Genomic DNA, 26,656 nt, shown 5'->3' with positions numbered 1-26,656 from the left:
TGCTATATCGGCGACACATAGCTTTGATGGCATAAAGACCACAGAACTATTACAGGGATGCTGACACTTCAACATGGCAGAAAAAAGCACAGGACAGCGAGTGAAAAGTAGAAGAAAAAACTGAATGGAAGCTCTGTAAAAAAGCAAACACAGCTATCACAAGAAATCTCAGACTGCCCTCACAACTAAGGTAAGCCTTTGTGTCACAGCTGTTGTTCCCAGTCAGTGGTCATTCAAACTTCTGATGTCCCTTGCATTGCTAATAATTGCAGCTCCATAAGTCCCGTCAGTGCACCTTGAGGTCTTGAGCCTTCGTAGACCAAATGTTCGTAACTTCAGACGTATTCGACATAGCAAAGTTAGCTATTCATACATAAAAAAATGGCTTTATTGCATGTACAGCCAGTGATGATAGGCTTGCACCTTGCCTCCATAGCAGATACACTCAGTGGGTCAGTTTTTGTACCACTTGGTAAGTGCAGGCTCTAAATGCAAAAGTGTCTCACAATAGTTGATGGCATCTCAAACACTGAGATGATCTTTAATATGTGTATGTCTAACGACACCTTTGTGAACACAAGATATAGACTTAAATAATGCAGTAAAGAAAACTACATTTCCTTTAAAGGCATGCCAGTGTATGGATCATGTTGTGGGATAGAGGAATACTGAGGCTGAGACAAAGCTGTGAGATGCTGGTCAAGTGTACATACAGCATCAACAACAACTTAACAGCTTAATGTCATTACATTACAGCTCAACATTTGCCACCTGTCATGCCAAATTAAAGAGTTGGTGCCACAAAAGCACGCATACCATGTCTAGCTACACAATGCATTAAAAACTTGATCATTTACATGCATTTCATTCATTCCACCTGTAAGCACTTGCACGCTGCCAGTTCAGCACAGCATGCGCAACATAAAGCTCTAGAAGTAACATTCTGTACTGCTTGGTACATTACAGTGCACAGCAAAGGAACCACCAGCTGACATGTTTATCAAAGAGGCTATTTTCTGCGAATGGCATGAAACTAAAAAGCAGAATTTAAGTCTCATTTGGAGATTAACAAATCCTTTTGTACTTCAACATTTTATCAAGACTTGACAGCAAGAGGAAACAAGAAATTACATTAAATTTGACATGCACATTTATGAAGCACGTTGAATTAAATTATTTGCATCACTCACTTCAACATGGTAAGATGCGACTGCTGAAAAGCGTTACCTGCCCCGAGAGTCACAGTAGCAGGTGATAGTAAACAACGGTATGCATCTGCTTCAAAGACGTTTTAAATGTTGACTTGCTTTCAACAAAGTCCCTACAATGGCAGACGCTAGATAGTTGGTAGTCCAGAAGATTGGCAACTTACACTTGGAAAGTGCACGTTTCGGTCCTGAAAAGCTTTCGTTACCAACCTTGCTTATCTGCTGGATACAACACTCGATCACTGCCACTTGAAGCCCTGTTGCCTAGCAGGCACCGAGGTGCCCTGGTTTCTCTGGCCTGGACATGCAGCGGAGAAGGCATTGCAAGAAAATGCCATCCGTGTGTAGCTGACCATTCCTCATTGGATAATGGTGTGTAACTCGCGTCCAGAAGCCAATGCCATTCACAAGTGCTCCATAGGCGATAGTGCAGGACACGTAGCAGCAATGCCATCCAGTCCAGGACTGTTCCTTGATTTTGTGAACAGTCACAGACTGTACATTTGCACAATAACTGAGGTCTATTTGAGGTGGACCAGCATCATCGCAGGTGTCTCCAGGTACATCTTCCACAAGTTTCGAAAAGCGTGACATAGTTGCACCGTCGATGACTCTGTGATCGGCAGACCAACTGACTTGCATGATGTGCGCCGTTATTACATTGTCGTTGGCATCAAATCGTGGCAGCTTCTGTAAACGGCAAGAAAAGGAGATCTTACAGTCAGGGATGATGAAGTAATGATGCAGAAAAGATCCTATGGTTCCAGTTTAAACAGCTCTCACATGACCTAACACATAATTATCCAAAATATTTTATATGTTAAGAATATTACAACCCTCTGTATGTTTTCACTGTAAGTTCAATTGGCTATGCACATCTTCTGGCATAGTTCCTTCTTTACATGTACATGTTTCATAATCTTTGTTTATTTCCTTGCTTAAGGGGCGATAGATCAGTGCCTCTACTACGAGATATGAGGTTTTGCCCCAGCATGAGGCAATCTGCTGTGAGGTTGCACATTTGCTGAGCTGAGGCGGGGCGAACGTGCAAATGCCCCTTGTGCAAGTTAAAATGGTAGAAGCAGCATTACTCGTACAGGGTAAGGAATCCTGTATAATGGATGTACCTTGGTCATTTTTATACCGAATGCCACATTGATACACATAGAGCCAGCTCTGCTGCAATTGATAGCTATTTCATTTAAAACATTTAGATCATATGGTGTGCAGATGTATGACCAGCACTGTGTCAAAAGCATTTATTGTTGCGTCGGAACATCTTTCGTAAATGCCAAGGTCTTAACTGAAAGATCAGATGACCGTTGTCCAACAGTCTCTACAGGCAAATGTCTTCTGTTAATGCTTCTATTTCTACCTTTATATTGAATACGAATAGAAATGCTTTCTCTGTCAGCAAATACGTCAAATAACACACAATGTAATGTATTCTAACGAAGTTTTAGGTTCAGTTGCACATGGAAGGGACATCCACTGTTACAGAGCCTGCCACAAAAGATTTAGAAGCACTGAAATTGAGAAAAAACCAAATTTTGTAAAATTTTGAATAATTAACTTGAAATTTGGAAATGTCGCAACGTGTGATGTTTCCTGCGAAAAGCATATACTAAATGTTTCACTACTACAAGGAATAAGTTATCACTGAAAAATCTGATTGATTTGTGTCACTGATACTGTGCTCCATAAATTCTGCATCGTAGATATGTAGGTGTGACCACGCGCAACCGAGTCATGTAAAAGAAATGCTTCACATGTCATTTACAAAGGATTTGTTCTTTTGACGTGCTAATGTCAAAGAGGTAGTCTTCTGTGTATCAGCGAACCGAGAGTCGAACATCAAACTGTATCCATCACTGCTATCTGGCATAATATGCCGCAGTGTCTAAAAACACTGGGAAACAATATCACCAAGAGCGTGGCCTCGCCTCACTGATAGAAGAGACCTGAATGCAGTAGCTGGTTGTACACCATTGCCTCTTTACGATGATAACTATGTAACTGAACAAGGAGTGAACCATGCAATAGCTGCAGCTGCTTAGCCAAATTAAGCAAAAATGTGACTACAAAGTGCTGTCATCATGTGCCAGGAAGAAAAGCATGCTTACGCTTGAAGAAAGCCACTAAAACGGGGAAAAAGGAAAAACTGAGAGGCAGAAGTAGAGACAGTAGTAACACAGAGGTGGCTACACAACGGTGACTACAGTTATTAGTAGCCACCTCAGTCTGTCTATAATTCTGCCTCTCAGTTTTTCCGCTTTCCGTATTTTAGTGACTTTCTTCGAGCGTAAGCATGCACCAACTTGCCCAACAAGCAACTCTCTTGAAAGCGTGCATGGCCCACGTCGAGCACTGCAAGCTAGACAGCAATTCCTTTGTACCCTTTGTTGTTTGTTGCACATTAACAGCATAATTGGCCTAAAAACCATGATCAGTTGCACTGTGAAAATGGTAATGAGCGAGAAAATCACGTTTAAGTGGATGATGCAAATTGCTCTCTCACCAGTCGCCAGCAATTCTATGGTAATTTCCGGCAGAAAGAGCCATAAGTACTATACTGGCATCATTGTTTCTGAATGATTTTCAAGGCCTATAGAATACCTAAAAAGCACTGCTTTGTTGAACTAACAATACAGGACTTATAACCCTGCATTTGGGGTCAGAGTGCTAGTTTGTTAATATAGTGCCGATGCACAGAATTTAGGGATACATCAGTAAATCACCTTTTCAAAGCTAAAGTGTATTATATGACATCCTACAAGATGGAAGCTCCCGCCGCGTTCCGGGACCAACGTGAAAAGTATTAGTTTTCCTTGCGTGAAACGAATACAAAAAACTCATTGTACACGCATTCTGAGCCTGCAATTTGCTTCTTTTTAGGTGAAAATGAATTGAGACTGACTGCACAATAATGAATCCCAGTTTACTTCCGACCCTTATGGGATCTTGCAGTAGCTTTGTGTTTCACGCCCATGGAAATGTGGCTATTCTTGACAGGACTGAAGGTACAGCCTTGTGCTTAGCAATGAATTTCCAGTGATGGTTCACAGCACCTCTCATCAAGTAAGGTAAAAAAAGAGAATAGGATGGCAATAAAAGAACCATCAATTTAGATATATATATATACCTGAATTGTTCCAATTGCTCCAATGCACACCATTGGTCTAGCAATGACAGGTTTGGCATAAGTTCCACCAACCTGGAAAAAGCAAAGAAAAGAACAGTAAACACATTTGCTGTTGCACTTACATTTTATGGCACTAGAAGCAATCATGCAACAGATTTCATGAGCTGAAGTAAAACCAGCTCACTAGACAGCGTACATTTATGAACGAGAATTGACTTGGATCATTTAACTTGTATCATGTTGGAGCAAGAATCATTAGCAAGTGTGACTGTTACAAAAACAGTATGTGCATGCAGTGGCAGCACCTTGTGGGAGCCACAGCGAAAAGGATGCTTATGGCTGGATAAAGCCACATCACACGGCCGAACAGGAACAACCCAATTGCCTAGTTTCCATGGCAACTGAAACGGCAACAATTTCCTTGTTCACTGAAAGGTGCCGCTAGCATGATAGCTGCTCCGTGGGAGCAAGACACTATCTGATTGCCACATATAGCAGAGTTTCAACTCCTAACTGTTTCGTGCTCCCTGCATGACCTGTGTTTGTAAACAGGTCGCCATGATTTTGCTAACAAATTACAGTCGAACCCACTTATAACGATCCCACATATAACGATCTATCGGTTATAACGACCATATTTGGGTGCACTTACGAGTTTCCTATGCTAACCATTGAAGCTGCGTCCAGATATAGCGAACATTTTTCAAAGCCTCCTACTCTTACAACGAACACTTCAGACACGGTCGCGGTAAAAATATGGCACATACGAAGCGAAAAAAAGTTAAAATATGCCTTCTAAAGCGTGACAGGGGCGCGCGCTCGCGCATGCCCCGCTCCAGTTTACTTGCGGCTAAGATATCCCTGATCGGCGAGCACCGCACGCAGATTTCGGACGCTACGAGCGAGGTCGCTCACTTTCCAGCCTTTTTTCTTCAGTGGCAGAATGGCAGTGAGGAAGAAAAAAAAGGGAGGCAGCATGAAGCCTTGCGGTCACCTTTTGCACGGTGACCTTTCCTGACGCCGTTCTCTGCAGCTACGACCGCCCGCGATGAACCAAACAATGCCTTGGAACGCAAGAAGGCATAAATGCAATTGAAGTGATAACCGCGATAACTTTCCATCGCAAAAAGGTTCACTGCGTCCCTAAACTCGTCGACGCCACAATGTGCCGCGAAAAGTCGTCCGTCTTTCCGGTAACGGCAGAGACCGGTCGATCGGTGATAACGATTTCCGCGCGATTGCGGCGATGCCTTCGCGGATAAGCATCAGAAAAGAGCGAAGGCGAGGTGGCGGCCGTCGATGAACGTGCCATTTTGCCTTATAGCCGACAACCTTATCACAGTCATCTGTAGATATCTGCTCGGCTGCGCGTGTGGCGTACTACGCCGTACTACGCTGTACACTGCGGATTGACGGCGGTACGAGCGCACCATGCTTAGCCATGCTGCCGTTCGCAAGTTCGCCGCCGCCGCGTCGTGCGAGACCGCATTAAAGTGCGCGTCGCTTTGTAGAAACGAAATTAGCTCGCTGTTGTTGAGCGACGCGGGCACCGAGAAACGTCGATGCACTGACAGCGAGCGTACACTGCGTGTTTGACTAGGTGACAACTCAAGTGCGCCGCGCATCGTCGTGCAGGGCCGCGAGAGCATCGCGGAGTCGTAGAGTGCGCGTTGCTTGGAAAATACTTGTTTTCGCCGCGTTGAGCGAAGAGGCTAGTCGCCGCACCCGTGCGCGGTCCGGAGTGAAGCAAGCACGAAGAACGTACAAACGCGCGCATACGGCATACAGCAAGCGGCCCGGCAGTGACTCCGCGACCCGAGTAGGCGACGCGCTGCACGCAACTAGCCAGGGATGATCGGCTCCACGTCGCGGTACCGCGCTTCGGTGAAACGGTGTCGGCTCATTGCAAAGGCGGTTAATTCACTCGTGAGCACGCAGCGGGCGTCGCTTCATGACGCGAAAAGGCTTAGCTTGTCACCGAAGGGGTTGTTAGCACTTTAACAAAAGTGCACAAAGGAAAAAAAAACGGCTTGGCCGCTAAGCGCACGTTTTTAAGGGCGAGTCCATATACAACGAACTACTGATATAACGACCACTTTTCGCGACACTTTCGAGTTCGTTATAAACGGGTTTATCATGAAAAAAAAAAAAAAAGACAGAATATATCTGGTTGGCATCTATAGACAACATTTGGAAAGAAGATGTAAACAGCTACAAATGATCACGTGCAAGTCAAGTGCTCCCTAGCCTAGTTTGGGTAAATAACAAAGGTGTCTATTAATGTGAAGAGTAACCACTGCTGAAGAAATGAAATCAGCACAGAATTGTCAGTGCTACTGTCAGTGCATTTTAAGCAGGGTAAGATCAGAATGCTTATTCTCCCAGAGGAGTTTGAAAAACTCCCACTATGATATTTTCTGTGTGTTTTTGAGCATTTTAAATGCGCAAGCATTTCTATGTCAACTGAAAAAACTTTCTGTCCATCTGTCTGTCCTTCCATCACGTAAGATGATCATCGCTATAAAGAAATAAGCGGAAAAAAAAAAACATTTTTTTTTCTTGGTGGGACTGGGTTTGAATACGGGTCCCCATGCTCTGAAGGCAAGTGTCTTAACCAGTGGGCTATACACCCACACTTGCAGAACGTGGATGTATATCTGAACGATACGAATGTGTTGTACCCACGGTGCAAAACAGATGTAAAATGTCTACGCTTTCTATGAAGCCCATGTTGGCTTTCGTGGTAGTAGAATAAGAGCCCTGAGTAGAATAAAAGCACGAGTTTGGGTGCCTGAGAAAAGCATTTCCTTCTGGACGATCCAGAAGGATAGCATCACAACATGCAACATTAATGAGAAAAGTTGCTTTTGGGGCTTGACCACTGCGTAGCCATAGCTGGAATGGTATGTCACTGTTAGCATTTGAAATCACATTTGCTGCGGCCATCACTTACTGTGGCCATTCCATGTACTTTCTTTTTCCAAGCATGTGTGTGTATGTGGGGGGGGGGGGGGGTCTTATATTCTGGTTTTATGGTACTATTAGTTCCTTTATTCAATGGCAGAAATGAGTCTTTTTTTTGTTTTGGCTGTGATAGTAGTTTGCTGATGTTCAGCGAAACTTTTTGGATCGCACAGGCTTCACTTGGCAGACACTCAAATAGCTCTGAGTGTAGCTTACTGTTATACTTGAGACTCTCTCTGCTATTCTGCTAGTGCTGGTCGATTCCCTAGGAAGGGGTAGTGTTTCGCAATTGCTTCGCTTACTGCCACCTTTCCTCTATAAAAAGGAATGGTGTTGAGTGTAAGAATGAGCCATAACAGGGATGGTCCTATTATGTTTGGGGTGAGGGCTGGTTCAATTGGCAAACCACAGTCTTTCTGGATTCACCAGTTTCAAGGAAAACTTTATGGTTTCAATGTGAATTTGGTGATGATAATGAGAAATGGTCAAGCTTCAATTCCAAGGCTCTGCCACGTGACCAAAACCACAGAATAATAAACTGGCAGGTATATATGCAGCGCAGTAGCCAACACAAGATCAGGAAAGCCAGGACTTGCCGCGCCAATGTTGGACAACGTGATGGTGGCACCAGAGAGATCATCCTGCTGCAGCTGCCCTGCCACACCCAAATTCTGGAGCCGGTTGAGATCGGCAGCAATCTCCATGATGTTCTTGGACTCCGTGTTCTTCACAACGGGTACCACAAGGCCATTTGGGGTGTCCATGGCGATGCCAACATTGTGGCAGCCCTAGTGCAAACAGAACATGATTGTCATCGCTATGAGCATTAAGAAATTTACTCTGAAGTACAAACCTGCCCTTCAAAGCACTCTCGCTTGTCATATCCACCAAACAACTGCATATATTTACTGATCACATGAATTTTATGTCATTCTCTATCCTCACTTGGCTTTCCTCCTTTGGTATCCATTCATTTACCCTTACTGCAATGTGAACATGATGCCATTGTCTTTCTTTACAATGTGCATCACTATATACAGTGACTATGCTACGACCTTGTTAAGTGGAAGAGCCTTTGATAGACAAAAGTTTGATGCAGAGTTTTCATACTGGTGCTCATTTGAAATGCACTGGCTTGTACATAAGATTGGTGGTTTACTCAGTTAGCATTATATGAAATCTCCATTGTGGGATTGGAGAAATCGTGTTAAATTGTCAAGGAAAGAATACGTGCAAACAAATGAGAAGTTCGTGATAAAGCAGCATAGCTCTGTTATTGGCAGACTGTCAAATTTTGTGTTTGAAAGAGGTTTCAATCGTTATGCGAGAACATGCCTGTCATATTTGTAGAAGGAAACAATGTACAAAATTTTTAGTCTTGTATCAAAAAGTTGCATATGAGTGTATTCTATCTGCAGCACACAGAGATGACTTTTGATGCAAGCAGCAGAGAATTTATCGGGTTAATTATGCTATACGTATATACCTGAACAATAGGAAGCATTCCAAAGAAGCATGTACCGTATTTACTCGAATCTACCGCGCACCTTTTTTCCGGTAAAACGAGTCCAAAAATCGCATGTGCGTTAGAATCGAGTACCGAAAAAAAAGAAACTCGGTTATCATATTGCCATCGACATTTCAAAATGGCCGCCTCCTACGTGCCTTGGCCATTTCTGCCATTATTGTGTCAGTTCGTACGTGTGCTGAGGAGATTTTCATCCCGTTCTGCGTTCGCATCGACGGCCTGGAAGTGTCGACTCCAAATACTCGACGAGTGCACCGTGATGCCGCATTTAAAAGAACAGTTATTACATGTGCAGAGACGGACGGAAATCGGGCCGCATCGCGGTCGTTCGAAGTTCCTGAAACGTGCGTGCGAGACTGGTGCAAACAGAAGCAGAAGATTTTTTACAGCAAACCTTCACGAAAAGGTTTCAGTGGACCAAAGCAGGGCCGGTTTCCCAAAATCGAAGAGCGTTGACAGCGACAAGGAGTTGTCAGACAGCGACGAAGACTGATCTATTACGCGACTCGTATCGCCGCCGTAGTGGTGACAGTTTTAACGGCAAGGTCCGCTTTTTGACTTTGTGTTTTACTTTTTTGAAACTTTAGTTCTTTAAAACCCAAACACTTGTTCTTCTGAATGTGCGAAGTTTGACTCCTACGGACTTTTTTTCTTCTTTTCTCTCACGAAAAATGGGTGCGCGTTACAATCGATGTATTACTTTTTTTTTTTTGGTTGCGGAAAACAGGTGTGCTTTACAATCAAGGGCGCGGTAGAATCGAGTAAATACGGTAACATGTTTGCGTTCTTTTTTTTCTTGTGTTTACAGTGCAACTTATGCCAACTGAGGTGAGTGGTTTCTTGATTCCTTGCAGTAATGTCTACAATTCTGTTCTTCAGATATTCCCTTTCAAAACTTTAGAATTCATTCTTTTGCTTTGTACAACCAGTTCAGTGCTCATGAGGAACGTAAATCTTCATAAACCATGACACACCACTATGAATTAAACATTTTGACAGAAAGGCGACATTACACCATTCTCGAAACGTTCATGCAAATGTAACCGAACTTAATGGGGAAAGCAGCTCAGAAATCGTGCCTAATGGATGCTCCTTGCAAAAGGTTAGATGACCTTGTGAAGCAGTACCCTCTATAATGGCCAAAATATCATTGCTATCCCTGTTTTTTTATTCAGCTCTGAAAGCATCAGTGAATGAGTACAGCCCACTGGATCATCTAGGAAGGATTTATGAGCTCACTTTAACGTAAAGCGTGAATGAACAAGGACGGAGCAGGAAAACGGGACAAGCGCTTGTTCATTTGTGCTTTACATTAGAATGAACAGTTACGAACTCACCCAGTTTGCCATACTACTGGATTTATGAGATACTCCGGTAAACTGTGTTAATTATATTACCGCTACACAATACTGCAAAAGCCGTTATTACCATGAGAAGAGGCTTGGCTAGTTTTTAGAAGCTTTGCTGCCATCTTATGTTCTTCAACGTGCACCTATAGCATTATTAAATTTTGCTGCATGACAATGGCTCAAATACAAGAAAATAAATAACTTTAGAACATGTGATGTCATAGTAATGTACTGATGCTGAGGTATTGGAGCAACATTCTGAAACTGGAAATGCAGGTGTCAATTGTTCCTCTAATAATTAACCCCTTAATGCAAGATAGTGTCCGTACAATGGAAAAAAGGGTTTATGGGGTGAACCTAAATATGCATCTGTGATCTTTCTGCAGAGCCCACACACGAGCGAGAAAGAAAAAATGATGAGAACGTGTGCCACCCTTGTTTAGAAGCTTAGTTCTTACTTGTAACGATCAATCACTTTTGAGACTGCAGAAGTTTTGAAAAGCCGCAAAAAAATGGACAATCCAAAGGGCTCACCTTAATCGTGATATTCTCAACTTTCTCATCCACATAAGCGTTGAGGATGGGGTACTCGAACAGTGACACGGACAGTGCCTAAAAGTGGAAAAACATAAGTGATGCATCACTTCCTTGCCAAGTATGATAATACAGTAAGACAAATGCATGTAGCAGCACAAAATGCAATAGTACACAAGTTGAGGTTGCAATTATGGCTGTTGGGACTTTACAGGAAAGCAGTGGTAAGCCTTAGTTACATAGGCATACCAACTGCAGCAATTTCAAGGCTTAGTTATAGCTTATACAAATTATGCCCTGCTACAGCAAGAAAGAGAGAAACATGGATTATACTCATACATCCACTTACAATAGTTACCAATTACAGTGGAATCTCGTTGATACGATTCTGTATAATACGTTTTTATTTTTACTCCTGGCCAATGTCTCTCGGAAATAATGCATTCTCATGCATTTATTACAATCACATTTTTTGCCCCAAATTGGATAATACAACCGCGAAAGTGGATCTTGTATACATATATCTAGAAATCCTACGTTTAATCTTCGGTATACTAGCTCAAACTTCCTTCCAATAAGCTACGATCTGCATGTTGCGCATCAGCTTCTTTTCTTTTTTTCTTTTTAAACTTTTCAGCAGAATTTCCTCCTAGACGCTGAAAAGAAGAAAGCGCAGCATAAATTGACCAGCTACTTCAACGCTGCTCAGTATAAGTATGTTGCTGATGGAGTATGCATACCGTATTTACTCGAATCTAAGCCAATGTTTTTTTTCGAAAAAACGATGTGCGAAAGTGGGGGGGTCGGCTTAGATTCGAGCACCATGATTAAGTTTCTTTTTTTCTGGCCTTGCAAATTTTGGGGGTCGGCCTACAATCGAGGGCGGCCTAGATTCGAGTAAATACGGTAGTTTCCTCATAATTTTAACCGCCTTGGTAAATATGATTTTTGCATTATACATTTTATTTTCCAGTTCCTGTGAAAAACGTATCAACAAGGTTCTGCTGTATAAACAGTGTTCAGCTTTATGCATGCATAAGCACTAATACTGCAGTTGAAACTCAATTTAACAAAGTGATGACCACTTGAATTATTTTTTTACATTGGGCAGTTTATAAAATCGAGAAAGGGACTATTCGGTGCTTCCAAATATAAAATTGCAACATAACAACATCAAAAAGCTACTGTGGCATTGTATTTGATGCTAGCTCATGCCTGCGTGTGAAAAGTCTGCAAGGGCGGCCCGAGAGCGGCCCATACATGGAAGGCCCCATGTCTGGGTGATGCATGCCAGGTAGAAGGTCACATGAAACTATGACAGGTTGCCGATATGGAATGACGCGAAGAATGAAAGCAGTGATTGTGCGAGCAGGCCAAGCAAGAAAGTTGTGAGGTATTCAAGCGGACCATTTTGTTGGGCTAGTTCGTGCACATTAACAGAAGGAATAACGCACCAACGAGACGAACAAGGCATTTGTCTGTGTCACTTCCTGTGTTCGTCTCATTGGTGCCCTATTCCTTCTGTTAAGTTGTGGGGAGATGATGATTGCCATCTGTCGCATAAACCACGAAATATATAATGAAAGGAGCCACCGCCACTCCTAGTGCCACCTGGTATATAATAGTGCTACCAACTGCTCAGTCCTTTTGTCCGTGCATGGGTGCGGTGTGCAGCCTTGTGAAAATTAGGCTAGGGCCGTGACAAAGGTGCCTCGTTGTTTTAACATTAGAAGAAAAACCAGTCTGTGTCAAAATTAGAAATAAATCACTTTTTTACACCCACTTATCTAAGGGAAAGCTTTTTAAATAAGGTTTGGCAGCCATGTTAGTTTTTTTAATTTCGGTTGATGGCAACGCTGAACCCTATGAGTGTGTGCCGGTGGATAGAAGCTTTTTTGTTAGATTGGGAACTTCGTAAAATCACATTTCGTTAGACCAATTTTTAGCTCTGTAGTGAGTGTATAATTCGTGTTCAGCTCAACTACAGCCATAGCTCTGTGCCCTTTAAATAAAATAATGATCATTTCAACAAAGAGAGTTCAACGATGACAGTTCGCTTCGAACATTTGTATGTTGATAGTGCATGTAGTGAAAGTGCTGGCAACATAACAGTGACAATACATACAACGTAAAAAGTGCTATGCAAAAGAGAATACACATGGCAATGTGGAGCACCAACCTTCACAAAGAAAGGCATAAAGGACAGCCGTACGCCGATGCGGTCAGCAAGTGGCTTGAGTACTGGCCGCAGCTCCACAAGTCGCGTAACGTTGATCTCGTCGCAGTAGCCAAAGTGTGGGATGGCCAGAGACTGTGCCATAGTCTTGGCCATGGCTTTACGGATACCCTTCACCTGCTCAACACGGTCTTCAACAGCTCTCAGGGTCTTGACTGTAACTGGCTTCTGAGGGACTGGAGCTGGCGTCGGTGCTGCCTGCTTCAAAGCAGCTGCAGGTGTAGCTGCCTTCGCTGGTGCTGATGGTTCTGCATCACCAGAATTACTGATGAGACATTGATTCTAGTGTCCTATAACTTGTGAACCTGTAAGGATTTAGCTGTAGATACTTCCAACACAAGATTTGTAGATGTGCCAGCCAATCACGCAGACTTGTATAGTACCTGATGTCACAGCTGAGAGGAACATCCTTCAATATCGCCACCTCTTAGGCAAAATGTCTTAGAGTACAGATGCAGAGAGGAATGCAACAGGACGGTGTTGTGTAGATGTAGCTTGTGTACGGAGCGTAGACTTAATGCTTACGCTGTGAAAAGACACGTGAGGTACACTTTTAGCGGGTGGCAACAGTGCAGCTTTACATAGCAAGGTCCACAAACTACCTAGTCTAACAAACTTTTGACAGTGAACTTCTACTGTTCCGTGCATTTCCTGTTTGGGCTGTCTCACTTTGCAACCAAGTTTTGCAAAACCAAACGCAAAGAATAAGCGGTTCATTTGGGTATTTGGGACAACTCAGCATTTTTGCAGACCATATTCTGCTGCGACGCGCCTTTTTTCAAAAAGTGTCATGTGAGCTTCCGGTCTGACGGATTTCCTGCACTCCCGGTGTGCTCAGTTTCGGTATTGCATCAATCGGGGTCTTGAATTTTGATGATTATTATTTAAAAATATATGCATTTTTTACAATTAAAAAAATGGGCATGCCATAAATTGTCACGCCCCCCCCCCCCCCCCCCCCCCACACACACACAACTCTTTCATATAAATGGCCCTAAAGTTAATAATTAAAAAAGTCACAGTTTCACCGTAATGGCGAAGCAATGAATGCGATAGCAATAAATTGGAATGTAACGCGAAGAACGGAAAGCAGCTCAAAATTGCCAGCATGTCACTCGAGCACAAAGGACGCACAAAAAGAACACACACAGGACGAGCGCGAACCATCATGCGTCACAGCTCGACACTGGAAGCGCACTGCTCAAACATAAAGCAGGACGCACGAAACGAACGAACAGGTACACACAGGACGAGCACGAACTAACTGTCCCAGTTGTTACTTATTTCTGTTCGAACAGCGCGCTCCTTTCGCAAACGCGGCCGCTGCAGCGAGCGAAGTGACCTTCGTACGCTTTGTGACTTCAGCGCGGACATCGCGGGGAAAGCACAAGACATGCAACCCCCCGCTCCACCAGGCTCCACCTCCCTGGCAGCCCCCTTCTTTCCTCGAGATAAACGCACGAAGGCGACCACGCCCTGTAGGTCGAAGAGCAACGCCGTTCGCAGGAACGGGGCGACGATCTTTAAAGCGCGCCACGCGTGCACATCGCGCTATCTATGTGGTAACTAAGAAAGCATGCTGATGTAAGTGGTGTACATAAATAGCTCGCCGTTAGCAGCCTGAAAGACTGTGCTGGTGGCCTAACCATCTAGCGCCGCACGCTGGAAAGCGGGAGGTCGCCCGTTCGATTCCGCGCGTCGGAAAGTTTTTCTGAACTATTTTTCTTTGTGGCTTTGATATATATATATATATAGACATATACATATACGGTGCATGGCGACGGCGACGGCAAAAATCAGCCGAGACTGTCCATATAATTGCTATTGCAATAAAAGTTTATTAACGAGTTTTTGTTATTTACTATTTCTAATGCAACTTTAGATATGGCATAATTTTTCCACCTCGGCGTAGAGTTTGTTTGCGAAGATGGCAGGGGCCTCACTATCATAGCATTTTTATAAAAAACCTGTATTGTCTAAAAAAAAAAAAAAAACACCCCACATATTTTGCAGCAAAACAAGAATGGCAGTAAGAGGAAGAAATCGGCAAAGGTGTAGCAGTGATGGCATTTAATTTTGCACGGCAGCATTTGAACAGCATTGCCCTTTCATACAAGACACATTTCATGAGAGGTTCTGCAGATATCTTGTAACAACATGCAATGACATGGTCCTAACAAAGTAAATGAGAAAACTCACTTGGTGCCTGCTTGAGCTCAATGTAGCGCAGGACATCTTCCTTCAGGATACGTCCATCCTTGCCAGTGCCCGTAACATCAGTAAGACGTATCTGTGAGCATAGCAATACTGTTTTGTAAAAATGTGAATGGCATAAACTCTAGGAAGCACGCGTCTCTAAAGACACAGATAAGCACTACTAAGGGGCATTTTATTTCAGGATGACATCTTCGCATACCATCTGGTAGTCAGAGGCTACAAGACTGAATTTTCAAAAGAACAGCTCATAGAGTATATGGCTCCGATGACATTCGCCAGACATTTTAGTCCTGTGTATCGCAAAATGCATCTGGACTGGCGTATTTTTTACACTCACTTGTACTACATTAAGCGCCTGGAAAAAGAATGTGTACCCCTGACTAAGGTTGTATTACAAAGAGTGAGGATAATGAACTCCCGTGGTGGCACAGTGTTTACCATGCTTGGCTGCAGTCGCAGGTTCGATCCTGGCCATAGCAGTCTCATTTTCAATGGAACTGAAAATGCTGGAGGCCTGTGTACTTGGATTTAGGTGCACGTTAAAGAACCCTAGGTGGTGAAAATTTCCAGAACCCTCCACTATGGTGTGCCTCATGATCACACCATGTTTTTGGTGTGTAAAACTCCACATATGATTAAGAGTGAAGAGAAGGTAATAAAACAAGAAGAGGAAGTACAACAGAGTAGCTGTACATACTACAACATTCGCTGGCGCATCTCCAACTGCTACAAAAAGCCATGTCAAACGAAGGTGTTTATGAGGAGGCAGTAGAACAGGAGAAATGCAAATGCTCCGCTTAATCATGACATAGCACACTGCAACTCCACAATTACTTACCTCTATGTAAAGCACATGATATTTTGAGAGGAAAAATTTACTGAAGACTGCCTAACAAGCAGCAATAACTTGCTTTTCGTGCCATAAGTGGCGAGGTGTATGCCATGTTTACTCTGATAATGCTTGCACTCTCAAATGTTTGTGATAAGCAGGTGATCATCGGTATCTCTTTCACCCTGCGTAATATTTGCTCCCTGATCTTGATACCAGAGAGAGCTGTGACAGCACCAAATGTTCGCCATTTTAAGAGGCAGCCAGAAGTGATGTCTGGGCAAGTTGGAATAGGTTATGCATCTTTGAAACAGGCGGCACAAAAAAAAAAAAACAAGGACAAAGGTGCTGTGTGGTGTGTTCTACTTTCCTTGGTCCTTGTTTTTTTGCACCGCCCGTTTCAAAGATGCATAAGAGGCAGCCACTGCTCCCAGTGCATTGAGCTCGTTAAAGCTTTATCCAAGTTACACACCTGCCTAGGCTGTTAAGGGCACAGGGTAGGCCCTATACCTTCCATGTATTTTAAGGCTTCTTAAGACCTATTTTCTCTGAAACTACGACATGAGAAGCATTCGAGTTTGTTTCATTTTGTTTGTCAGCATCTCTTTTCACTATGGAGCTAGAACTACAATTGCATTTCAAGTGTTGACATTTTTGCAATTTTTTAGCAAAGTAATTAAACTTTGTCATTATTCTTTAAATAAAACTGCCAAACAATGAAAACTATTCCACATACATACATCATTCTAGCTTCGTGGCTTTGCATTGGTGCTTAGTTTATTCTAGTAAAAATCAGCCTTCTGTCTTCGAAAATTGTTCCGATAATAGGGCAAATGTAAAAAAAAATTGATCCCGAGATATTGAGCATTAAAGAGAAAAAACAAGTTTATTTCATTTTTGTTCAAAAAGAAAATGCACTGAACAATTTAATTAATAGCAACCAGCCACATAGTCATCACACGAATCAGCTTTTTGCTTCTTTTCTTGTTTTGTTGGTTCCCTCGCTTTTGTCATATATTCTGTCTCACTATTTTCAAAGTACTGTCGCCGGTGGTCGATCTCACCGAACTATATCACAGTATTGCGCCTTGGTGATATGCCAAATGGCCTTGAGAACGTTTATTCGGGCCATGCAGGCCTTGTTGAAAGTTAGAAGAGTTTCAAAGGTGGCAGTTCTGAGGGCTCCCATTCTAAGGAACATGATCCATTCTGTTCTCTACGAGTGCCATGGTTACTCCGCGTGCTATGCAGACACAGTAACTCATAATCACGCTTTGTAAAAGCTCCACGTCAATCAAAACGTAGCCATTTTCACTACAAGTAACATTTTGTCCTTACGGCGACATGGAATGAGGACAAAACTTACTTGCCGAAGTGATCACACGACTGCTCCTAGTCTCGTTTTTGTTAGTAGCCGAAGTGTGTCGATTTCCAATTATACTGCGCTTTCTAAAGAGTTTCTTTGACTTTGTCAACACGAGAATATCTTTTGCCGCCACAACAAAATCAACAAAAGTGCAACTAAACTCCAAATAAATGCACAGAACCGCATCTCCATACGTGACGCGAACACGCAAGGCAAGTAGACTTGGTACCGTATTTATTCGAATCTAAGCCGATGTTTTTTTAGAAAAAACGATGTGCGAAAGTGAGGGGGTCGGCTTAGATTCGAATACAGTGATTAAGTTTTTCTCTCTTTTTTTTTTTTTTTGACTTGCGAATTTCGGGGGTCGGCTTAGAATAGGGGCCGGCCTAGATTCGAGTATAAATACGGTAAATGCTGCACGTGTTAAAAAACTGTGTGATGTGATTTTAGGTAGCCAGACTACTTTAAAAAAAAACATGCTAAGTTCAGAGAAACTACCAGTTTCGTTTTCGAAAGAATTAACCTTAGGCAGAAAGCTCAGGTTGTGCACGGCACAAGAAAAGGGAGCTTGGCTGCTTGTCAGTTGGTCTTGAAAACCTGGTGCTTTTGGCTCAATCAAAATACTATGGAAAAATGTGTGGGGTACTGGACATTGTTAAAGCAAGGCCTTATCATTCCAAACAAATTTTGCTTTAAAAAAAAAATTTTACCCTACCCTGTGTCCTTAAGTGTGTGCTCCAGCAAAAGAATTGTGCTGCCAGTGGGCATGAACTGCATCAGACTTTTTTGAGCAGGGTACGATCTTAGTAACTCATTTGATACCAACACTATACCCCTTCTTTTTATCACCCTATGATGAGATAAGGATTGCACTTTGCTTCCTGAGTGTGGTTTCAGTTATGAACTTTTTGAAATGAGCATCGATTCACTGCTGTTTACAATCATGAAGCAATCCAGCATAGAAACGGTGGGGCCAAGCTGGTTTTCAAAGCAAGCCTAGTAGCCTGGCATTTCACTGGCACTGTCAGTGCAGAAGTTGTCAGAGCAACAGCTGCTACACAGGGGACAGCATACATTGTGAATTTTGTCAGACTGGCCTTCATTACTTATCTTTACATTTGCCGTTTCCTTTGCATCCACTTCATGGAAGCGCGGCATCAGGAAGGCAAAACACAAAGGTGAAACTGAATTTTCAGCGATACTACTAAGGTGGTTCTGCTAATTTTGCAGTTTTGTTCATGTTCAATTACTTTTTCGGGATCATGAATTTTTAGCTAAATTGTTTTGATACAGCATAGATTAGGCATCTGAGATGTTCAAATGAGTGATTTTCATTTAATTTTTTTATTTTCCATTTTTCAATATCCCTCATGTATGCGTCAAGCTATCCGGCATTCATGCAAAGTCTAGTGAATGTGTACATTTATTACAAAGGCGGGCCTTGCTAAACTTGATTCTTTGGTTATATTCACAGGGCAGCCATCGCAAAAACTTTGACCTGCAACATTTTTTAATTCTCAAAATTTATCCAAAAATTGTAGCCCTCATAATGATCACATCCTAGAATCTGTCATTTTCTCAAGAAAAGGTAAGTGCAACCGTTACATCAGCATATACGGGATTTGGATAGAGATAAAATAGGCATTGTGCTCACATTGTTCTCCATGGCTATCCGACGAACTGCAGGCGTTGTGAGCACTTTGTCTCCTTGTCCATCACCAGGCTCACTGGTTACGGGCGCCGAGGACTGTTCATCACTGCGCTGAGATTTGATGTCCTGGTCCTGGACTTCATCATCATCCGACGAACCTGTTCAAATGGCAAGCCCTCACTTGTTCACTTTTTTATTTCATCGATTTCAAAGTTACTTGGACACCTTGACTACAGATTTCATAATGAATGAGGTTTCTTAAAGAACATAGCAGTAGAAAGAGAGTTGTCAAAGGAAGTAGCTCGATTCTAAGTTAATAAATTGTAGGAAATGAACCCAGCGGAGGCACTGCACACAAGATATGAGAAGGACCAGTATGCAGATTTTGCACACAAGGTACAATTTCTCTAAGCGGTGTCATGCTATGACGTCAGGCAATCCCTGACGTCATAGATGAAAAAGCCTACGGTGCAGATATATTTTCGCAAAAGCAGAGGCCTTCAATGCTTACTTTCACTCTGTTTTCATGCACAAAAGCCGCAGTTTCCAAATCATATGACGTCAGTGAGCTTGCTCAGATGAGGGAAATTGTGCTGTCCGAAAATGGTATCGCATTATTGCTACGGAAGATAAACATCCACTCGGTTACCGGTCCTGACTTTATTTCAAATTTCGTTCTAAAAAACTGTGCATTGTCTGTCGCCCCTTTCTTAACACTGTTATTTAAGATATCTCTTCAAGTTGGTGCTCTACCTTCGGACTGGAAAACTGCAAATGTTATTCCAATTCACAAAAGTGGTTCAAAAACGAGAACATGCAACTACAGGCCAATTTCACTCATAAGCGTTGCTTGCAAAACATTAGAACATCTTGTTTATACGAATTTAATGGCACACCGTCAAGAAAATAGCTTCTTTATCCCAACGCAACATGGCTTCAGGACTGGCTTTTCTTGTGACACTCAGCTGATAGAATTTTGCCATGACACTACAGCTTTTATTAACTCGGGTTTGCAAGTTGACTGCATCTTTTTAGACTTTCGGAAAGCTTTCGATACCGTATCTCATACCCTATTAGTACTAAAGTTGTCCTACCTCAAATTGCCAAATACCCTCTGGAAGTGGTTGGAAGCGTACCTGTTAGATAGAAACCAACGCGTGATACTTGGTGGTGTCCGCTCTTCCGAAGTCTCTGTATTATCTGGAGTGCCACAGGGGTCCGTCTTAGGGCCCCTGCTTTTTCTAATATTTATCAATGACCTTACTAAACATTTGTCTTGCCAGGTGAGGTTATACGCAGATGACTGCTGCATTTACCGTGAAATTTCAAGTGAATCAGATAGTGAACTGCTACAAAATGATCTGAACAAAATCATGTCTTGGTGTTTGACTTGAACATGACACTCAACCTGTCCAAATGCAACCTCGTAAGATTCACAAACAAAAAACGCCCCCTGATGGCAAGCTATGTCATGAATACAACACAGCTGTCTCTTGTAACGGAATATAAGTACCTAGGAGTAATTTTTTCCAGCAATTTTACTTGGAATGCCCACATAGATTACATCGTAACAAGGGCCAGCAACACGCTAAACTTCTTGAGACGCAACTTTAAACAAGCACCGGCCAGCATGAAAGAAACCCTGTATATGTCGAATGTACGCCCACTTTCGGAGTACGCGTGCAGCACTTGGGACCCTTTTACTAAGGTGAACATCGACGCTATAGAACGCGTGCAGCTGAGAGCGGCCCGTTTCGTCGCGGGTGATTGCCACTTTTCTGAGAGATCTTTCGAAATCAGGAATACTTTGGGATGGCCTCTTCTTGAAGACAGGCGCGAATTCTTACGTTTATCTCTGTTTCGCAAAATATTCCATGGTTTAACGGGTATTCACAAAGAAAACAACATATCGGAGCCTACGCATATATCTGCTCGTACTGATCACCCACCCCCCTTAATAACCTTTTTAAATATTCATTTTTCCCGCGATCAATTAGGCAATGGAACAAACTACCTCAACAAATCGTAGCCGCGTCCAGGGAAATTTTCGCCACTGCGCTTGAAGACCATATTTTATCGTAATCTGAGCACAATTTAAAGTTGCCTACACTTTCGTTTGATCTTTCTAACGATCTAAGCTCGAGTTCTTTTTTTTTTTTTCGCTTCTCTCCACCTGCATTTATCTGTGTGTGTATATACATGTGTATATATATATATATATGTGTGTGTGTGTGTGTGCGTAAGCATTTATTATATACAATATGTTTTCCTTGCTGCTATATCTCCACACACGTCAGTGCTTATTACGTGTCACCCTTGGATGCTTCATTATGTATCTGTATTTCTTTTATGTACACCTCAGTGTTAATCGATTGTCGCCCTTCTGCATTTCGAAATTGTTATCTCCCCCCTACACTAATGCCCCACGCGGGCGCTGTAGGTACTGAAAAAAAAAAAAAAACTAGAGACAATATTGCATGAATATGCTAGTAGACCGCCAGACAAGCTATAAACTTCCTGTTTCCCTATACAGTTTTGTGAAATGAGCACTAAACTTGTACCTGCGCATGCATGATTTTTTCTCAGGTGTATAAATATGTGTGATCCGGATTCAAATAAATCATTTGTTGAAAGTTAGCGCCTGTGTATGTGTTCTCCCTACTTGTCCCGTCTTCATAATTCTGCGCTAAACCCTTCAGACACTAAACTTCGTTTATAGTACTGGTAGAAGGCATGCATAAGATAATTCTTATTAGAATGCAATAACAAAAATGCCCAACAATGCTCATAGTTTCTTCCTGTAGGCTCTGTACATGTCAATTCTAAATGCTTTCCTGAAAGTGTTTTTCTAATAGCAAGAAAATTTTGGCATGGTCATTAGCTTTCTTTTCTTGCTGCAAACACCACTAAGGAGCTACACTTTTCCAAAATAAAGTGTTCGTGCCAACATCACTATGTGAGGAAAAAGTCCTTGTCAGAACATGCGGCATTGTGCCATTGATTTTACTTTCACGGTGTCCAAACGAAAGAAGATACAGTAAGCAGCAGTTATTTATGTTGGGTCTTTGTCCCATATGAGCCACACTGGGCCAGTTCTATGAGGGGTAAAGAACGAAAAAGCAGCTCACTCAGGGAGTCGTCGTCAACCTCGATGTCGACGAGCGGAGACCCAACCTTGCAGATGTCATCGACTTCATGGTACAGCTTCTTGATTCGGCCATCGTAGCGGCTTGTTATAGTAACTGACGCCTTGTCGCTCTGCACTTCACAGATGCTGTCAAACTGATTGACCGTGTCGCCGAGCTTGACGTACCTGGACATATCATAAAGTGTGTGTGTGATAAGTATGCTAACTTATTTCAATCACTGGTAAGCTTCTGCCAAGAAGCACTGGTGTATTATTCAGGTGACTAATGTCTCAGACAAATGGCATGATTTCAAAGCATGCTGCGTCTATATTTGTTGATCGTTATTGTTTACAGTAAAATTCAAATTGGAGGCAGTGGCAATGACAGGTATGCTACAGTTAAAGATGCTTATTATGTTGTATTTGTCGAATATTGGAAAGCAGCCCCTCACTTCGGAGCAGCTTTAATTGGAAGACCCCGCGGCGAAAAGGAGGAAGAAGGGCAACTCGGGGTGACGCGTTTTCGGGGTTGCAACCGCAGCGGCTGGCAATTTGGAGGCGACGACGAGTACGGGAAGAGCGGAGAACGTCCTAGACATCGTCGTTTTTCGACTTACGCGCCCACCCCGTGCAAGAACACTGAAAGCCACAGGGACCGTCACCCAACACAGGGAAAGCGTTTTCTCCCTCTGTTCTTCAAGTCTGTTGCATGTGCGGGGTGCAGAGAAAACTCTTTTGACTGTGCTTGTGTTTCTGTATTTCTATGTTTCTTTTCATTTTCCCTCTCAATGAGAGCATTGTAAATAGCGGACAAATAAATCACTCTTCGTGATGCATTCAAACCGAGCGGATGTGTTGATTCCCTGTTGTCGTCCAGCCTACTAAAAAAAGTTTTGCCTCCCTGCTATTCCGCCACATATTAAGCAAACTTCAGAGCAGCAAGATCACTCTGGACTAAAAAATGAGTGCACAGCTGGAAGCAACCATGGCATGTTTATGTGGGAACAGAAGGCCCAAAACAAAAAAAAAAAAAAAAAAACGTTTATTAGCCTGGTGACTAAACTGATGTCACGACCATGATGTGCAAGCTTGTCGGTTTCATCTTTCACCACAAAGCACACTGCCTATCACATTTATGAAAAGAATTTGAGAAAATTTGTTTTCATAGCACAATTTGAACATGAAATAATACAGATATAAAGAAAAACACCTAGAAATCAGAAGCGCATGCCATGAAGCATTATGATGACGGCAGTGCGCAATGTGACATCATCGATTATCATGAAGTGGAAATAGCGAAGTTACTCTTGGATTTAATGTGGCTTCATTCTAAGTATATTTGATTGTAGGCTTCCGAGTACATAGGTCACAGTTCCGTGAAAGAAGAAAAAGATATTCTATCGTTTCACAGCACACAGTACATCTAAAAGCTAGTGTACGATAGCCACACACAGAATGAAGGGCACAGTCAATGTGTCATGCATGTCAAATTTATTTTCATAAAAGAAAGGAGGAAGCCCAAACAAACAGTGGAAGTTATTCCACTTCACAGATTTGGGCTCCCTGTACAAGGCATTGGCTTTTATAACCTATTACTTTAATGACGTCTTCTACTGACTATGAAGTTTCACACATAACAACCATGGGCAGAAACAGCCCATGCAAAGAACAATTGAAATGAGGCCCACCATTCTTTGATTGTCACTTCGCTGATACCCTCGCCGATGTCAGAGAGCTTGAATGCCACAACTTCCTGAAGCCACGGGCTGGTGTGCAAGGGCCGTAATGCAGGCAGACGGGCTCGCACGTGTGATGCCACCGGACGACGTGGAATACTGCTTGCAGTGCGTGAGACATGCAGATTTCGTCTCAAATGCTGCGAATTAAAATGTAGCTCGGTAACTCTATTTGAGTGGCAATAATGCAAAGGCATAAATTTTTTGTAGACCAGTGTTCTGTACATGTAAGCAACAAACAAAAATTAAAAATTTTTTTTACTCAGGTTTTGTATTTTGAGTGTACAGTTTTTGGGTCAACGTCCTTAGACAAAACTGGGTGATAGTCAAGAAGCATGATTTGTTAGATTATAGTAGGAACAGAAGAAGTAGAATGTCGTGCAACTTGTATTCTTCCGAAAGCACAGTCAGAGCTGAAAGACCAACGCAAATATCCCGTTATACGAACCTGCGATCACAACAAAACCAGCCTTGCGAATCATCGCCTGGTTTCCTTGTTGCATTTGTTATTTGCAGTGTTTATAGTAACCTTTAGTTCAGGTGCATTTTAAATGTACGACAGTAGAGAGGTAAGGGCAGCATGCGCGTGGTATACAAACGAACATCTAACTGTGCTGCACATAACTTTGCGGCTTACAAGGTTATGCGTTAGCAGCAAAGTCGCGGAAGTACGATGCACAGCCTTGGTGTAATAAGTGAGAATATGAGAGATATGAGACGACGTCGTCGGTAGTAGGCAGATTAAAGGCTGTACCAAGTTAATCCCGATCGAAAAAAAAAAAGAAAGCCCAGAGAAATGTAGGTTACTGCATATACTGAAGTAGAAAGTGAGTTTCCGCCAAGTTCACGGCGATCAACAGGTGTACGAAGCACGTATTCGTCAACGATTGACCGTCCATACAATTCATTGTTGTTTGTGCAACTGCCTACACCACATCGAGAAATAGGATAGCCATGAAAATCGTGCCAAACGGCTCGGCCCTCGTCGTGGCTACGGTGGCTCTCGCCCATAATTCAGACAAAAGAGCCGGTAATCACGCCACACATCGCGCGCTTGTCAGTTTCAAAAGTTTCACTCGCTTCAAACGAGGCCAACGAACCCAGTGTAGCGACTGCCCGATAAAAACACGTCTGTGGTGGCGTGATTATCCTGCCGCAAAGGGATACCTTGGAATAATCAGCAGATGGTACGTACGATACCTTGCCAATCGAGTTTACTACGCTGGCGCAACCTGGTCTCTGGTGTGTACTGCAATCATGCAGGCAGTAAATAATAGTAAGGTAAAGTAGTCAGTCACCCATTTGGACGCTTGGTGCCGGACTTCTCGAGGAACGAGCCTGAAATCCCTCGGAATGAGTCGAAAGAGCACCGCTGCCATGCTACCCGTTGCAACGCAGCACCTGGCTGTACAGCAGACAACACGCCACCTCGCCTTCTGCAGAGGACTTCAAACCGGCTTGATTGCTAAGCGAAAGTAACCTCACATGTTGCTTCACGTTATGTGCATGGAATTAGATAGCAATTAATAGCGTCTAAACAAAATTATGCGCTCATTCGCAGCTGATCTTGATAGTTCAATTATTTAATTTTCATTTCAAATGAACTCTTCTGGATCTGTTTGGCTCGTTACCGATTGGTTCAGCCAAATCCAAAATCGAGGGAAGTCGCTTCAACAAGATAAACAAATTGCAGACGGGGCTGGGGTTGTCAGAAAGTATGACTTCCTCAAAGCGTTTAATGTGGCCGTAATGACGCTTGAACGCTCGAGTGATGCGTTTCACTGCTATGGGAGGACGCAAAAGGAATGCCGGACTGACGGCGCTGAATGATCTCCGAGCAAATTGACGGCGGTGCGTCGCCACCATGTTCAAGCTGAAGGAGTTGGCCCGATGGCTGGGCATGACGGTGTTCGAGATGTTCGTGCACCTCGTCTCCATCACCCTGTTCTCTGTGATGGTCGTGCTCAAGCTGGACAAGGCGTTCGACGTGTCCTGGTGGACGGTGTTTGTGTCCTTGTTCATCTGCGACGGCTTGAACGCTTATTTCTGCGTCATCGTCTTCATACGTCAGTACATCGAAGGCGTCTATAAGGCGGGCGCCTTTCGCGCTGTGTGGAGCTTTATGCAACTGCTGCTAATGTTTCTCTTTAAGTTATTGCTGTGCCTCAAGGCCGAAGGACAAAAGAGTAGTCTCGTCTACTCGGAGGTGTTTGCGCCGCTCTTTATTCTTCTCATGCTCGTCATGGTGCGCGCCTGTCATCTGCACTGACGGGCGTTAGGCATTTTGAGTGACGTCACTTCGAAGAGCTCCAGCCAACTCTGCTGCTGTTGTCTCGCTGTACAAAGCGCCGAAGAACGTTCCTGAAATCTTGTTTGCGAAAGTTATTTATTTCTCGTTACGTTGCGGTGGTTTATAATTTCGGAGTCACGTGACTTAGGCGGAGTGATGTGGTCTGAAAACGCCATTTACTCGACTGGAGTGCCTACTTAAGAGGGAGACGGAGTTATGTTTGAAGTACTACCACACTTAAGGCTGTTGGTTTTCAACGACACCTGCTAATGTTCTGGCAGGTTTTTTTGGTTAGTGACTTGAGTGTTGTACATATCTTTCATACAAGAACTGTGCAAGTCATTTTATTGTGTACGAAGACTATAGGTTTCTATCTTGACCTCTGTTAGCAGATTCAGAAGCTTGCAGAAAGGTTGAAAGCACTGAAACTTTTGGCCGAAGCCTGCGTGTAATAAATGCAATTTCTACAATTTTAAAAA

General features: G+C 43.0%; 2 protein-coding genes across 2 annotated transcripts; one reads left to right on the top strand and one right to left on the bottom strand.

The window, feature by feature from the left end:
• Positions 1–1,652: 1,652 nt before the first annotated feature.
• Positions 1,653–25,349, bottom strand: LOC119404662 (lipoamide acyltransferase component of branched-chain alpha-keto acid dehydrogenase complex, mitochondrial-like). Its single transcript, XM_037671258.2, is given in 11 exon segments — positions 1,653–1,786; positions 1,788–1,898; positions 4,351–4,422; positions 7,911–8,102; positions 10,726–10,803; positions 12,905–13,209; positions 15,161–15,251; positions 19,028–19,182; positions 22,153–22,337; positions 23,840–24,027; positions 25,186–25,349. Coding segments are annotated over 11 exon segments (1,515 nt in total). The 5' UTR covers positions 25,267–25,349; the 3' UTR covers positions 1,653–1,729.
• A 200-nt stretch (positions 25,350–25,549) lies between these two features.
• LOC119404661 (transmembrane protein 203) lies at positions 25,550–26,656 on the top strand. The gene has a single exon (XM_037671256.2). It carries the CDS (start codon positions 25,752–25,754, stop codon positions 26,154–26,156), a length of 405 nt encoding a protein of 134 aa, XP_037527184.1. The 5' UTR covers positions 25,550–25,751; the 3' UTR covers positions 26,157–26,656.

This window comes from Rhipicephalus sanguineus, chromosome 9 (genome assembly GCF_013339695.2).
Source record: "Rhipicephalus sanguineus isolate Rsan-2018 chromosome 9, BIME_Rsan_1.4, whole genome shotgun sequence".
NCBI classification, from domain to species: domain Eukaryota; kingdom Metazoa; phylum Arthropoda; class Arachnida; order Ixodida; family Ixodidae; genus Rhipicephalus; species Rhipicephalus sanguineus.
Note: the sequence above shows the minus strand (reverse complement) of the source record. Positions and strands in the feature narration are given on the sequence as shown.

Excerpts from the sequence above, each read along its gene's own strand:
- LOC119404661 (XM_037671256.2), top strand. The coding sequence starts at position 25,752 with ATGTTCAAGCTGAAGGAGTTGGCCCGATGGCTGGGCATGACGGTGTTC.